The sequence below is a fragment of the Pelodiscus sinensis genome, chromosome 1 (genome assembly GCF_052426305.1).
Source record: "Pelodiscus sinensis isolate ZL-2025 chromosome 1, ASM5242630v1, whole genome shotgun sequence".
NCBI classification, from domain to species: Eukaryota; Metazoa; Chordata; order Testudines; family Trionychidae; genus Pelodiscus; species Pelodiscus sinensis.
In genome coordinates this window covers 27,000,033-27,015,681 of record NC_143052.1, presented here as the reverse complement: position 1 = coordinate 27,015,681, position 15,649 = coordinate 27,000,033, and the positions used below count along the sequence as shown (strand labels likewise).

At 43.3% G+C, this 15,649-nt stretch overlaps 1 protein-coding gene across 6 annotated transcripts in view; it reads right to left on the bottom strand.

Moving 5' to 3' along the window:
• The window catches only part of KMT2E (lysine methyltransferase 2E (inactive)), a 144,778-nt gene that overhangs the window by 64,385 nt on the left and 64,744 nt on the right, over positions 1–15,649 (bottom strand). For all 6 annotated transcript variants that reach the window (XM_075909724.2, XM_014580821.4, XM_075909672.2 and 3 more), the window contains 3 exons: positions 12,452–12,510; positions 3,884–4,056; positions 1,562–1,600 (listed from right to left, as the gene is read on the bottom strand). In XM_075909724.2, the coding sequence (XP_075765839.2) occupies positions 1,562–1,600; positions 3,884–4,056; positions 12,452–12,510 (271 nt within the window). The remainder of the gene's footprint in view (positions 1–1,561; positions 1,601–3,883; positions 4,057–12,451; positions 12,511–15,649) is intronic.

Here is a 15,649-nt window from a genome sequence, read left to right as displayed (position 1 = left end):
TCCATGAAAGTGGCCTTACACATACAGAAGTTTTGCAGCCACTGCTGATTGTCCCACACCTGCATAACAACGCGGTCCCACCAGTCTGTGCTTGTCTGATGGCACCAGAACTGGTGTTCTTTAAGTGCTTCACAGAAGAGTATATTCACTGTCTCCCCAGATACGTCCTCGTTCCTGCAGACACACTCCAGCATTAGGTGCACCAAAGTTAAAATCATCATAATGCTTTGATGCTCAACAGGATCCACAATGGGTTCCATGCTTATGCTGCTATGGTATCTGAGTGGATAACCAAGGGGGGAAAAGGGTGCAAAAAGACTGTTTGCCATTGCTCTCAAGCGGGGGGGAACAAGTGCATTATGGGACGCTGATGATATGTACCCAGAACTACCCACTGCACAGTTTTGGTCCCAACATGTACTGAATGCAAAGGGGCACAGTGGGATAGCTACCCACTGTGCATTGCTCTCACCCTACTGTGTTGAATTCTTGCACAGTGTGGACATGCACCACACACTTTACAAAACTGAGTGCTAAAAGTCAACTTTACTAAATTTGATCTTATCTTGTAGTGTAGATGTGGCTTCAGTCCAACTTGGCTTTTTCTATGATCTTCGTGTATCCTCCTTGCTTAACTTCAAGGTTCCCTCTGAGCTGTGCAGCAGCACAACCCCACAGCTCCTTAATCAGCACTGCACAGTCAGGCAACCCCATGCATGGAGCCCTGAATCCCTGGCTCGGCAGGGCTGATTAACCAACTGCAGGGCTGTTCTGACACATAGTTTAGAGGGAACCTTGCTTGGCTCTGCAGTGGAACCAAAGATTCCTTATAATCCTAATGTCACTCTCCATTTCCATAGAAGAGCCTGAGCTAACAGTTGTTTTCTGCAGGACACCTACCATAAAAGTAATTTTCTGCTCCCAAAACAGTCTTGGGGCCTTATTGCTCCATGTGCTGATGCTCCTTTCTTCTACCTGACCTACCATAGCAGCTGATGGAGGCTAATAAATTAGTAGAATCTAAATTTCCAGTAGCTGAGTTTATCCATGATGCTACTTAACTTTTTGCAAAGGTTGAGACAGATCATGCATGCAATCTCCTTCTAAGAAGCACCAAGTAATAGTGCATGAAACTAGGATATGAAACTTAATGTCAGTGAAATTGCTTTTCCAATTTTATTCACTTGTTCTATTACTTATCACAATGGTAAGTAGAAAACTTCCATGCACAAGATTTTTAAGCTGATTATGCTGCTACTTTGTATGTTTATACTGTACAAAATGATAACTAATGAAAAAAAACATGGAATGAATTCTGTAATTCTAATGCACACAACATGGATCTTTAAAAGTCCTTTAACACCACCTAGGTTTTAAGATAAAACTGTCAAAACAATCTCCAGAGCTAATATCCCAGATCACTGCTTGACTGATAGAGGCATAGGAAACTTTTCCTCAAGTTGTTCTCATATAAACAAAAATAAGATTAATTAGCAGAAAGTTCAGAAAGTAACTGAAGTAACACCTAATCTATCTATAATTATCACATATTTACACTTACCTTAACTCTTGAAGATTTCCTAGATCCTTCACGAAAAGCCTAAAAAATAAAAGCAGTTGTCGTTTTAAAATATTTAAGATTAACAGAAAGTTTTTCTGACGGAAAATGATCTTATGCTTTTATTAAGAATTTAACCTTTTTGGAAAACTCTTCTCATTAAAAGCAGCAACAGGAAGGGAAGAGAATGAAATTAAAAGACTGTTATAGAGAAAAGCCACTAAGACTGCCAATAAAATAAATCCAAGGTTTCAAAGCTAGTAATACAAGGCCACTTGGGGTACATGTCTACATAGCAACACAATTTTGAAATAACTAGTGTTATTTTGAAATAATTTAGTCCGCGTCTACTAGGGATGTGAAGGACTAGTCAACAGACTACTCGCTTCCCCCCCCGCCCCGCTGCCTCTTTCTGATAGAGGCAGCGGGGCGGGGGGAGGGAGGGGGGGGGGGGAAGAAGGCACTTGAAAGCGGCAGCACCACATGGAGTCTGGGGCCACACCATGCCTCCATGAGGCAGTGCCGCTTTGAAATGCTGCGTACAGCCCAGGGCCAGTTGGGGTGTTCCCAGACAGCATGCGGTGTTTCATGTCCCTGCAGCATTTCAGAGCGGCAGCGCTGCATGGAGCCCAGGGTCAGCCCCCAGCTGATCTGTGCGCCACACAGTGGTTTTGACTCTGAAATGAAGCAACAGCCCCAGGGCAGTTGCTACACTTCAAAGGTGGAGGCACCGTATCGACTAATCGAATAGCTGATGCAAAATGCATCAACTATTCATTAGTCAATTACTCAAAATGTAACATTCTCTAGCAACTACACAGTAGGCAGTTATTTTGAAACAATGTAGAAATACTGTCTAGTTAGAGGACTTCTTACTCTGGCTCCTGTAACCCTCATTGTGCAAGGAATAAGAGAAGTCACAGGAAGAGTACTCTGTTTCGAAGTAAGTGCTGTGTAGACCCTCCCTATTTAGAAAATAAGCTATGCAATTGACATTGCTCAATTTGCGTAGCTTATTTTGAGTTAAGCCCTGCATTGTAGGCACACCCTTGGTGTCACGAAAATTGGCCTTTTTTCAGCATTACAACCTCACCTTGATGCCTCCATCACTGTGACAGTGATTCAACATTAACTTAGAATGCTCTGTGGCATACAAAATAAACTCATTAAATGGCACTCACATTGGACAACTTATGGATGAACATTGCATGCCCTGTAAAATAATGGAAATTTTCTCAAAACAATATTTACTATTAAGTTTTCCTTTTCAAATATCACTGCATTAAGAGGTAACCACTAAGTATCAGCAGTGTATATTGAGAACTGTCATTCAAGTGGTATTTTAACAGCTGATTAGATATTTCTACAATTGCATTTGCAGTTGGTTTTAAAATATGAACTGGAAAGTGAATGACCTTAAAAGTATGATTCAAAGGCCAAAACACCTAACGATTGAAATTCTGGTTTCCAGTTTGTTTCTTTTAATATTTTTCCTTGACTGTAATAGTTCTTAATTTTAATCTGATCAGAAACAGAACACTTTCACATCCTAGAATGATTTAATTTCTGTATTTTGCTAATATCCAGTAAATGTTTGATATTTATATGAATCTAGAAAAGCCAGGTGTCACATTTCACTATGTCAGTGTATTAATTCTACTGTAGTGATTCATCTATAGTTATTTTTCAGCTGAGTTTTCGTTTTTTCTTAATACAGAATATTGTTATTTCATTGGGTAAAAATTATTCCAAAATCTTTTTTGAAAATATAATCACACTACTTCCTGAACTGTATTTAAGAGAAGGCTTTCTAGCAGCAATTTTCCACCGAACTGCCATTACAATTGAATGGAGTGTCACGTCATGTCAGATAAAACTGACAACAGCAATCTATCAATCAATTCTGAATTTTAATAGCTAAACAGCACTATAAAAAGATTTGCCCTTTATTAGTAGTGGTGAGAAGAAAAAAATAGGGAGACATATTCTAGCTATAATAGTATGAGGCCAAAAAAAAATATCCAAATGCATTTATAAATAGATGCCTCACAAACTACCACATAAGCCTGTACATATTGGGGTGCAAATGTCAGTAACTTTTTCAACTTCATCAATTTTTAAAGGGATTCCACAGGAAAGAATACTCGATAACTAGAAAAAGTCTGATATGTTACTTTCCATGGATGAGTGCTGAATACCAATCTAATTTCAGAAAGTAAAACCTTTATACCAATACAAGGCATATGTTAAAAATGTCCCAAACCAGTAGTTAATTCCATCAAATGAAAGCTATGAGAAGATAAATTAATTTTTTTAATTAATTACCTTTTTACATTTTGCAATGTTCTGCTCTTTCTCTCCACTTTTTTTCCTTTTCTTGTCATTAACCTTAGTAACCCTTGTAGCAGTTAGAGTAATTGTAGTTGGGGTGTGTTGAAAAGCAGTATACAGTTCCACAGGAACTTCATCACCACTTTCAGTTGCACTTGTATCCCCGTCTATAGAAACAAAAGAAAACAAACTGTAAAAAGAATCAGGTATACAGAAAAAAAGTACTGTCCCAACCTATAAACTATTGCAAGTATTCACATGCAGATTTCAGCAAAGTGGTTTTTGTGACAGGAATGTCTTTTTCCTCCCACAAGGATATTAAATTTAATTGCACTATGATCACTATGATCAAGCAGTTCCACTATATTCAACTGTAAGTGAGGGCTCTAGGTTTCCCATCTCTGCACGATAAGGATGAACTGAGCTTTGCTGTGATATTAACAAGATGAAATGGAAGGCAAATTTGAGATGGTGCACCTAGGGTAGCAGAAGAGCATCATCCTTTAAATCTCACAGTAGAGCTGCCCTGGAGCAGTACAAAGGGTCATAAAAACAAGGCTGAGACTACACCCTCCTCTAATGGGAGGGTACATATTTTGAATGTGCCCTTGTTCTAGGATAGGAGATTCGAGTAAAGTGGCAGTAGGAAAGGAGGTGCTATAGCAAGACGATAGAGAAAGAGGAATCATGTTTGTCTGAGCCATGTAGAAGTTATAAAAATAAGGCAAGTGCGGTCCATACACAGCTTCAGAATGATCTGGGGAAATAAGAGATATGCGTGGGAAGGCATATAGTAGTGATCCCATCCATGAGATAAGAAAGGCACTTCCAAGGGAGTTTGGGACTAGTGCTGCACGAGTGCAAAAATGGCGACATCTGTGGTTCTTGTAATAGGCAAAGAGCTCTATTGCTGGGCAGCCCCAAGTGTGGAAGATGTACCTCATGTTGTCCAGATGTAGCTCCCACACGTGGTCATCTGAGAACTAGCATCTGAGAGTGTCCACAGTAGTACTGTGAATACCGGAGAGTTAGGAAGTTTGATGGTAACATTGCGTTGGGTACACCAGTTCCAAAAGGTGAATAGCAAGCTCTGCCCTGCCTGGTTACGCAAAATATGCAAGTCATGTTGTCTGTAAGTATCTTTATGGTTTTGTTGCGAATGAGAGGAAAAATGTTCAAAAGCCCTTCTGACAGCTCTGAGCTTGAGCAGGTGTATGAGCAGTTGGGACTCCATTAGCAATCAACCAGCCATGTGCTTTGTGATGGTGTAGACAGGCACTCTCCAACCTATGAGGGGAGCGTTTGGCAGAAAGGAACACTGAAGAAAAGATTTGTGGGGATGGTCAGTCAACCATTAAAATGGAGGATATTATATTAGGAGGAATTGAGACTTGTTTTTGGATGAAACACACAGTTGTAGTATATACAGTAGCAAGCTATCCTGGAAGGTAGCACATATGTAGCCTGGCGTGATTGACCACATAAGTAATTGCTGTCATGTGTTCCAGGATCTGTAGACAGGCCAAAATGGATGTCTGAAGGCTGATGGTGACTGCACTGATGAGATCTGCTGAATTAGTGGAATGACGTCATGGGAGGAAGGCACGGGCCTTGGTGGAGTCCAGGAGGGCTCCGATAAACTCCAGTTTCTGAATTAGTTGGAGGGTCGACTTGGCTTTTTTTGAGGAGACCAAGGCCTTGAAAAAGAGTCCAGGTTTTGTGGACCATCCAGGCTCTTTCTACTTGCATAGACCCTTTTAAGAGACAGTAGTCTAAGATGTGCTACAGCACCTGCATGCGTTTTCGAAAAAATTCTGGGGGGTCATGGAAAGTTCGAAAGGCAGAACCCTGTAATGTCTGTAAGCTACAGTGAACTTGAGGAAGCATCTGTGTGCAGGGTGCATGGTTATGTGGAAGTAAGCATCTTAGAGGTCGAGGGCTGAGAACCAGTGCCCCGATCTAGTACTGAGATAATAGTTGGTAAAGTCACCATTTTTTTGGTTTTGAACAAACTTGTTCAATCTGCACAGGTCTAGGACCAGTCTCCAACTTCTGCTCTTTTTCTCAGTATGGAATTCATTGGAAAAAAAGCCCTTCCCACAGAATAGGCTGGGAATGGGCTCTACAGCCCCTATGGTTAGGAGAGGTTTGACTTCCTCCTGAAGAACGTCACGGGAAGTGTCTGTAAAGAAGGACAGGGAACGTGGTAGAGTGGAAGAGAAATTGGATAACATATCATGCTTGAATAATTTGTAGGACCCACCGTTCTGATGTTATCCCCACCCACTGATGATAATATGGATGCAATCAGTGTATGAAAATGGATGGTGACTGAGGTAGCACTTAAGGGAGACTGTGCAGACACTTGACCAAAGCCTCAAAATTGCTGCTTGGGTGCATGAGTGGTAGGAGGCTGACCCTGCGATGGTCTTCAGCATGGAGGTCTGAGCTTAGATCTGTTCATGTCGGCATGTCTGAACGGGGGTCAGTTGAAGGCAGTGTCCGTAGGTCTTTGTTATGATGTGTAACGCTGCCTTTTAGCTGGTGGGGAGATCATTCCTAGAGTGCACATGTCCTTTGTAGAATGTAACACCTCATCCATCTTAACCAAAACCAACTTATGCTTGGTGTGGAGAGGGTGAATAAAGAAAGTTATTTATTAGTTCCCATAATAGAAGAACTAGAGGACACCAAATAAAGTTAATGGGTAGCAGGTTTAAAACAAATAAAACAAAGTTCTTCTTCACACAGCACGTAGTCAACCTGTGGAACTCCTTGCCAGAGGAGGCTGTGAAGGCTAGGACTAGAACAGAGTTTAAAGAGAAGCTAGATAATTTCATGGAGGTTAGGTCCATAAAAGGCTATTAGCCAGGGGATAGAAATGGTGTCCCTGGTCTCTGTCAGAGGCTGGATAAGGATGGCAGGAGACAAATCACTTGATCATTGTCTTTGGTCCACCCCCTCTAGGGCACCTGGTGCTGGCCACTGTCAGTAGACAGGCTACTGGGCTAGACAGACCTTTGGTCTGACCCAGTACGGACATTCTTATGTTATCAAAGGGCAAGTCTTTTACTTTCATCTGTGGAGATACCAGAGGACTGGAGCCGTGATGCCCTTCTCCTAACTATAGTGGTAGCTGTGGCCTGAGCAGCTGAGTCTGCTACATAGAGTTATGATTGCAGGGTGGCGCATGCAATCATCTGGCCCTTTTGTATAACTGAATGGAGGATGGAATTGCTTCTGCTCTGGAAGATGTTCCAAGAGCTCCTCCAATTTAGAATTAGGAAAAAACGGATACCTTTGTAACTTGTTCAAGATGTGTTGCTCATGTCCATTCCACATAGGTGTGTGCATGCAGCACGCATACGTTGTCAGAAGATTTTCTGTTAGCAGTACCCATCGGGACACCAGAGGAGCCTCCGGTAGTGGTGCAATATATTAGTTAATATGTATCCCTGATGGCCCTTCACCCCCTTCGTTCCTTCTTACCGGACTACTCCGAAGAAGGGGAGGCAGGCAGGATTTGGAATGGACATGAGCAACACATCTCGAAGACTAGTTAAGAAGGTAAATAACCGTTTTTCCTTCGAGTGATTGCTCATGTCCATTCCACATAGGTGACTCCAAAGCAGAAATCCTAGAAGGCGGAGTTGGAGTTCAAACCTTCAACCGAGTGTAGGACAGCCCTGCCCATGGCTGCATCCTCCCTAGCTGGATGAGCCAATGCGTACTGATTGGCAAAGGTTTGGACAGACCATGTGGCCGCCCTACAAATATCCAAGATAGTGACCTGAGCTACGAAGGCCATAGAGAAGGCTACATTTAGGAGACCCAGCTACTGAAAAAGGTCTCGTACCAGGGCAATGTGGGCCAGCACTTGGTCTGAGGAGAGACCCTGAGCCAGCTAGTTGACCAGATACGGAAAAACTTGGATGCCCCTCTTCCTCAGGGCGGTGGTGACTATGGCCATGCATTTTGTGAATACCCAAAATGCCAGAAGCAATTGACATGGAAGTAAGTATCTTTCAGATTGAGGGCAGCATACTAGTCTCCAAGATTCAGGGACGGGATGACTGATGCCAAGGTCACCATCTTGAATTTGGCTTTGGTCATGAAGGCGTTGAGATCCCTGACATTTAGAATAGATTGAAACCCTCCCTTTGCCTTGGAGACCAGGAAATACCAGGAATAGAAATCCCTGCCCATGAACTCTCAGCGAACCACTTCGGCCACCCTGAGACTCAGGAACTGTAGCATAGCCTCTCAGAGGAAATGTTCATGAGAGGGGTCTCTGAAGAGGGATGGGGTTGCATGGGGGGGTGGTGAAAGGAAGGGGATAGAATATCCCCTCCCCCCAGTCTCTGAACCCATTGGTCGGAGGTCTGGAGGAAGGGAAATAAATTATCCTGGAACTGGAAGGGGGAGGCTGGTAGGCTGTCCTCGGGCATACCTATAAAACCCCTGATAGGGTTCCTGGGACTTATTAGAGGGGCCCGGACCTTGGTCTGAGGGAGGACGGGAATGACACCTATTATTCCTGCCATTCCTCCCCCTACTGTGAGGAAAATTGAGTCTCAATCTCTGTTGGTCAGGCCGGGGGGGGAGGGGTGGGGGTGGGGATGATTCCTACTCAGGAGGGAATGCCTCTGGGGGCCAGGGTGCGAATCCCGAGAGACTTCAGGGTATCCTGAAGGCCATGTAGATGCTGATAGGTCTATTCAGAAAAAAGGGATGGCCCTTCAAAGGGGAACTCCTGAAGAGTGGACTGGAGTTCAGGAAGCACTCCAAACCTCTGCAGCCATGAACTGTGTTGTAAGACAATTCCCATGGCCACAGTGTGTGCTGTTGCATCCACAGTGTACAGTGCGGCTTATAAGGCCACCCAGGAGATTATCCTGCCCTCTTCCACAAGGGACTTGAACTCTGAGTGGAAGTCCCTGGGAAGCAGCTCAGAAAATTTGTCCATAGATGCCCAGATGCTGTACACATAGCGAGTCAGCAGAATCTGCTGGTTTCCTATGCAAAGCTGCAGGCCTCCAGAAGCATAAGTCTTCCTGCCCAGGAGATCTATCTTTTTGGCCTCCCTGTTTTTTTGGAGTAGCACCCGGTTGGCCTTGCCTCTCTCTCTGGTTGTCATTAAATTTTTCAGGTGGTCAAACTAAACAACTAAGGTGAATTGCTAAGAGATACTTACAGAGCAAGAGCAAGAGCAAATCACGTTACAACGACTGTTGCAAGTGATAAGAAAGAACTGAGGGGGGAGGGCCAGCCAGGGGTATATATTAGCTGATTTATCAGCGTCACTCCAGGGAACGGGTATTGCTAAGGGAAAATCTTCCAACAACGCTGTAACGAGTCAAACATGACCCTCCCCTTCCTCCTCTCCACTGGCGTCTAGCTGACCGGACATATGACTTTGCTTTCCCCGTCTCCCTTGACCCTACCTCTCTTAGCTCAACATAAATTGTAACTCTTTATCAGGCCTTTGGTATATTAACCTATATTATTTACATTAGGTCTTTTTAGTATGTCAAGCAATCCAATTTATGGTAGGTTTCTGGTTACCCAAGGCCATGAGACTGGATTTCACCTAGAAACTATATTGCTTAATGTATGCTTATGAATATATATGTAACCTGTGGAATGTGTGAGAGGTACAAATGAGAAATATCCAATCCAAGGCAGTTTAGTATCCATGACCTTTTAAGACAAACAAAGACCCTGCAAGCAGATAAATTCACTGAGAAGCAGACAGAAAAATCTCTCTCTCTCTCTCTCGGACAAGATGTAACATCGCAGCAGAAACTTGGGACTGGCCCAGAGAAAGTAAAGCCTTCTGCAGATCCAAAGGGATCTCCCAAGTAACATCATGGTAGAGTCTCCGAGAAGCTGACGGCTGGCCAACACTCCGGCCACCAGCAAAATCAAAAGTAATCTACACCACACTTGCAGCCTGCCTCCAAACTGCCATCATGAATGTGATGTGTGTGTGTATCACTTACTCTTAAGAATCTGTACCAAGAAACAATCCCCAAAGCAATACTGCTCCAGCCCATCCTTTGTCCGGGTTTGTTATTAAGCAGGTCTGAGGAAGTGCAACAGACACATGCATGCAGCACGCACACAACTATGTGGAATAGACATGAGCAATCACTTGAAGAAAAATTGTAGTTGGCCAACAAAGCCAAGTAAGCTAGCCAATTTGAGCTGGTACATGGCAGAGAACACTTTGCTGGAGTGGAGAGGCCAGAGTACTGGCCTCTGAAATGAAACCAAAGATCCCAAGATGGCCACTGCATGGTATTGGGGAGAGGGGAGGATAGGGCAAAGACTGTCCATACCACTGTGGACACCATTGTGGATTGCTGGCCTGGGGATGCCATGGAAGGCATGCATGAATGGGAGTGGATTGCTGGCCTGGGGCTGCCATGGAAGGCATGCATGAATGGGAGAGGAATGTTATAAGGAGAATCTGCTAGACTGATCCTCCATTTCATGATCACTCTTGTTCAAAAGAGCAGAGGACACTGGAGGCTCAACTGTAGATGGTGTGGGAAAGTAGCTGGTGCCACATTGCTGTGAAGGCGGTGCAGAGGATGTGGTAATATCTCTCTGGTATGGAGATTGTGTTGATACTGTCTTTGTGTGTTGCGATGTGGTGATGCCTTTTTGGCAGCGTGGGTGAAGTGGTGCTGTGTTTAGAGCTCGGTGCCAAGTGATGTTACAGCATCAGCAGAGGGGGCATTGGAGCCGGGGATATTTTTGGCACCAATTCTTGTGCCAAATAGGCCAGTGCCAGAACAGATGTGGCACGTCTATGGTCTGGTTCGGTATGAGATACAGCCCATGCCGAGACAGTGCTGGAGGTGCTGGAAGCATTCCCTTTACGGAGTCAGGATGTCGGTACCATGGGAAGAGACTTGGTGGAGGAAACTCTCTTATATTGAGAGTCCCAAGCAGGAGGAGTGCCAGCCAGTTTCCTGGGGCCTTAAAAGGTATAGGCTTGTCTTTAGGAAGTATCCTAGGATCTTGGCCTTGAGAAGGGTAAAATGACTTCTCAAGGAACAACCATCGAAGTCTGGTATAGGGTCATAACATGCATCACTTTTCTTGAACTCGGGGGCTCTAGGTATAATGGCAGGAAGGAAGCCGCAGCAACTTTTAGTCCTTGTCTCTGAAGACTCTGTGCTCTTTCCTTCTATTTGTTCAGTTTTCTCCCGAACAACTTCTCTTAAAAAAAACTCAAAAAAATTGGAGGCCCAAAAGGGGCTGAAGAAACAGAGAAACAACGAACTTGGAGAACTAGGGGAATTTTTTTTTTAATTGTAAAGTACCATACTAAAGAATTAACTAAATAACTGAGGGAATTAACAACTATCTTCTCTTTTCTAACAGAAAGGAGCACAGCACTGTTGAAGATCCATCTGCAGCCAGGGACAGTAGAAAAGGAATTGAGGAAGGCAAAGCCACACATGCAATCCGTTACGATGCAAATGGCTTGAGGTGTCTACGGTACGTCTCAGCCAACCACTGCTACAAAAAACTCTGACTAGCAGCGCTAAGACAACCCAACAACTACAGTGGAGCACCCACCAGGCACAGCACTCGAAGAACAACAATGCATTAATTAAATTTGTGACAACTCCTTGGGGGGAGAATTGTGTGTCCTGCTCTGTGTTTCACCAGCATTCTGCCAAATATTTCATGCTATAGCAGACTTGGATAAAATAAGCACATACGCTTTTCATTTTAAGAGCGTTTTCACTAAAGATCTGACAAAACACAAAAAAGGTGCCAAGATGAGATTTCTAAAGATAGCTACAGCACTTGACCCAAGGTTTAAGAACCTTAAGTGCCTTCCCAAAAAAATGAGGATGAGGAGTCTTTCAGAATTCTTAAAAGTGCAACAGTCTGGTACAGAAACCACAGAACCTGAACCACCAAAAAAGAAAATCAACTTTTTGCGGGTGACACTTTGTACTCCATGTTGTAACAAATCAATACATTTTAAAATGTAGAAAATATCCAAAAATACTTAAATAAATGGTATTCAATTATAGCTTAACAGTGTGATTAATTGGGATTAATTTTTGACAGACATATTAAATATTTATATATTTTGACAGATTGAAGCAATAGAAGAAGGTTGGATGAGACTACGCACTAGTTAGAAGGAACCGGAGAGGTGTCAGTCCACACTGCCTCTTATACTCTGAAGTACGAGGAGAAAATATGTGCACCTAGAGCCCAAGAGGCATTGCTTACTAACATGCATGCAGACACACAACGATCACTCCATGGAACACACATGAAGATCACTTGAAGACAAAGAAGAGTTTCAGTTTCACAACTAATACATATATAAAAATAAGTGTGCTTTGATAAGGTAAAATACGGTTAAAATATTTAATTCCATTCCAGATTTTATAAGCAAGAATGTTATTCACAAAGGTTGCAAATTGGAAAAACTATACAAATATTCTCAGGGTCTTTACAGTTTTTTTGAAACACTCAGTATATTTGGCACATTTAATAGGTTTCTTAAATTTTCATTTTACCCACCTGACATATTATCCCTTTTTCTTCGCTGAAGTAGCACTGCCCTTTCTTTATCTAAACTTCTGCAGTTAAAAAAAATAAGTTTAATCAACACTTCAAAACATATCTAAGTGGCTGAATCTAGGAATGAAACAGAGCAAAACATTAAATACCTTCCTTCAGACAGACAATTACAATATATATTCATACCTAAGTTTTTTGTTTGTACTGGGACATACTGCACATCCACATACAACTTCAATATTGGTGGTGCACATAAATTTCAACCCACCCAAGGTTGGAAAATGTAAGAAGGAACAGTGCCCCAACCCCTCCTAAAACCCCCACTACAGATCTATTTAATACATCAAAGAAGGGGGAGAGTCTAATTTCTTTCCCTACTCCCAACACAGCCTTTTATGAGAAAAACTTAGAAAAACCTTTTGCAAGTCCAAGTAAACTAGATTTACCATTTCACCTCTTCTCATCCACCATTTGGGGGGGGGGGGGGGGGGGGGAGGGGGAAGACATGGTGGTTTTTTTGTTTGTTTGTTTGTTATTTTTTACACAAAAATTTGTGCAGGTTCATGCCTATCATAGCACATTTCTTTCATTATTCCCTCAACCAACATACTTAAACAGAATTCATTGTTCATTAATCCTCATGTCACAAGGTGAGTTTGCACTTTAAGAATGTTGGTCACTTGTATGTGTCATGAATAGCTTGCCACCCCAGGTGGGGGAAAATGAGAAAAGTCATGTGATGAGAGCATGTGGCTAAAATCAGGCCACCTGGGAGCATAAGCAATGCCCTTAGTTCAGTGAGAGAGAGAGCACAATGGAGAGGAGCTCCAGGGAGAACCAGGTTGAGAAACAGTGTTCTAGAAAACAGTCAGGTGGCCAGGGAATATAAGAAGAGACCCTGAGAAGGAAAACAGGTCAGATGATAGAAGAAAGCCTAGCTGTTTAGAGCTCTGAAGGTGGGTATGCTGCCAATCTGTGAAAGGATTCTGCAACTGCTGCTGGAAAGGGAAAGAATTAGTGTATGCTTATAGTGCCACTTAGCAATAAAATCAGATAATGAAATGGCCTCTGTGAATAAGATGGGGACAGAGAAACTGAACAGAGTCCAAGAGGGGCTACAGCTAAACTCAGGAGAAAAGCAGTATCGGAAGAGAGACCCTCAGGAAGAAAAGACAGTGTTATGGGTTCTGGAGGAGTAGTGTTTTTTGCACTGGATGCCCCAGAAAGGGTGGACTTTTCATGACTTAGCTTGCAGGCTAACTCACCTCAGCAGCCAAACTGTGGTGGGGGAAAAAAATGGTTACTCATCTTTGTAACTGTTCGAGATATGTTGTTCATATCTATTCCAATTAGGTGTATGTGTGCGCTGCATGCATGGCTACTAGAAAGTTTTACCCTAGCTGCTACCTGTTGGGTCAGCTGGGAGCCCCCTAGAGTAGCATTGATGCAACACTATTTATAACCCTACCAAATCAACCATCCCTCAGTTCTTTCTTGCCAGCTACTCCAACAATGGGAAAGGCAGGTGGGGTACGGATTAGATAAGAACAATACATCTCGAAGAACAACAGCTACAAAGATGAGTAACAGTTTTTCTTTGAGTGCTTGTGCATATCAATTCCAATTAGATGATTCACAAGCCTTAACCAGGAGAAGTCAGAACATGACTGACTCGAGAACCAGAGTGCCATGAGTCCCCCTCAGTGCCAGTTGGTGCGGGAGTGGTTAAAGGGATGTGACAGCTTTGCACCCAACCAGGGTGTGCTTGCCATGGAGTCCCTCGAGCAGGAGTGGCTCTAAGAGGACCAACTCTGAAAACAGTACCACAAATCAGATTAATGCTGCAAATCAGACAGGTGCTCAACAGAGTGGTGCCAGGACTCCAAGCACAGGGGTGCTGGAGGGGAACAGAACGCCTATCCTTAGGAGGAGACTGTGCCATCTCAGTAAGAGGTCCCTAGTGGCCTCAAACATGTGCAGTAAGGAGGACTGGCTGATTGGCATCACTTCCACCTTTGAGGAATCCAAGATATTTGGACTCGGGGTGCATGTGGAACTCTGCACCTTTGGGCCTCAGGGGACTGCCAAGGACCCAGACGTTTTAAAAGGTCATGCCAGAAAATGAAACCATCACCAGGCAGAGGGTTTCAGTGATCACTGGTGCCGAGCATCCTTTTTTGGTGCCAGGACCAGGACCGAAGGTGGTGCGCTACGCATCAAAGCATTTGAAGCTATGTTTTGGCTTTGCAGCTGCACGGTGGACTCCCTGAGGAGCTGCTTTTGAAAAAAGTCCCGCTCCTTTCTGGTCCAAGGTTTGAAGGCCTTGCAGATCTTACACTTATCTGTTTGGTGAACTTTCCCCAGGCGCCAAAGACAGGAGTCGTGGAAGGTCACTTGTCGGCATGGACTTCTGGCAAAAGCTGCAGGGGCTTGAATCCCTGGCATCTTGGAATGCCCCAGGTCCCACAGAGAACACAGGCAAGAGGAGAGAAACCACTTCGCTACGGCTGCTATAAATTATAACTAATTGCTAATTATTAATTATTGCCAAACTAACTCTAAACACTGGGGACACATGGCGCTTGCAATGCAAGAGAATCACAGTTCCGACAGTCGTCACAGGCAGTAAGAAGAAACAGTGGGGTGGCTGGGTCAGCAAAGTCATATTTAGGGCACTGCATCAGTGCCACTCTAGGTGGCTCCACAGCCGATCCAACAGGTGGCAGCTAAGGTAAAACTTTACAGCAGCCATGCACGCAGCACACCAAATTGAAATATACATAAGCAAGCATCCAAAGAATCACCATAACATCAAACAGGTCCTTTGGTAAAGGTAGTTCTTAACATTTGCTATCCTCCAGGTAATTAATACAATTTCATAATTGTTACTGATTGTTAGCTTTTTGCTATCTAGTCCTAGTGATTTGGTTACACTTCCATTAATCAACTTTCCCAGCATCTCCTCTGAAAGCCTCAGTTTGGTAGTGTCTGATTTTATTACCTGAAAAGAGAAGGTATTTTCCCACTACATTCTCCGTAATGAAGACTGAAGCAAAGAATTAACAGTGAATAAGGTATCTAATTAGTTGTTTTACTTTCAGATAATCTAACAACAAATGCAATTCTTTTTCAAGTTTTCTGCTTAATACTTAAGAGAATTTTAATTGTTTACCTGCTCGGTATGTTTATTCGTAATGC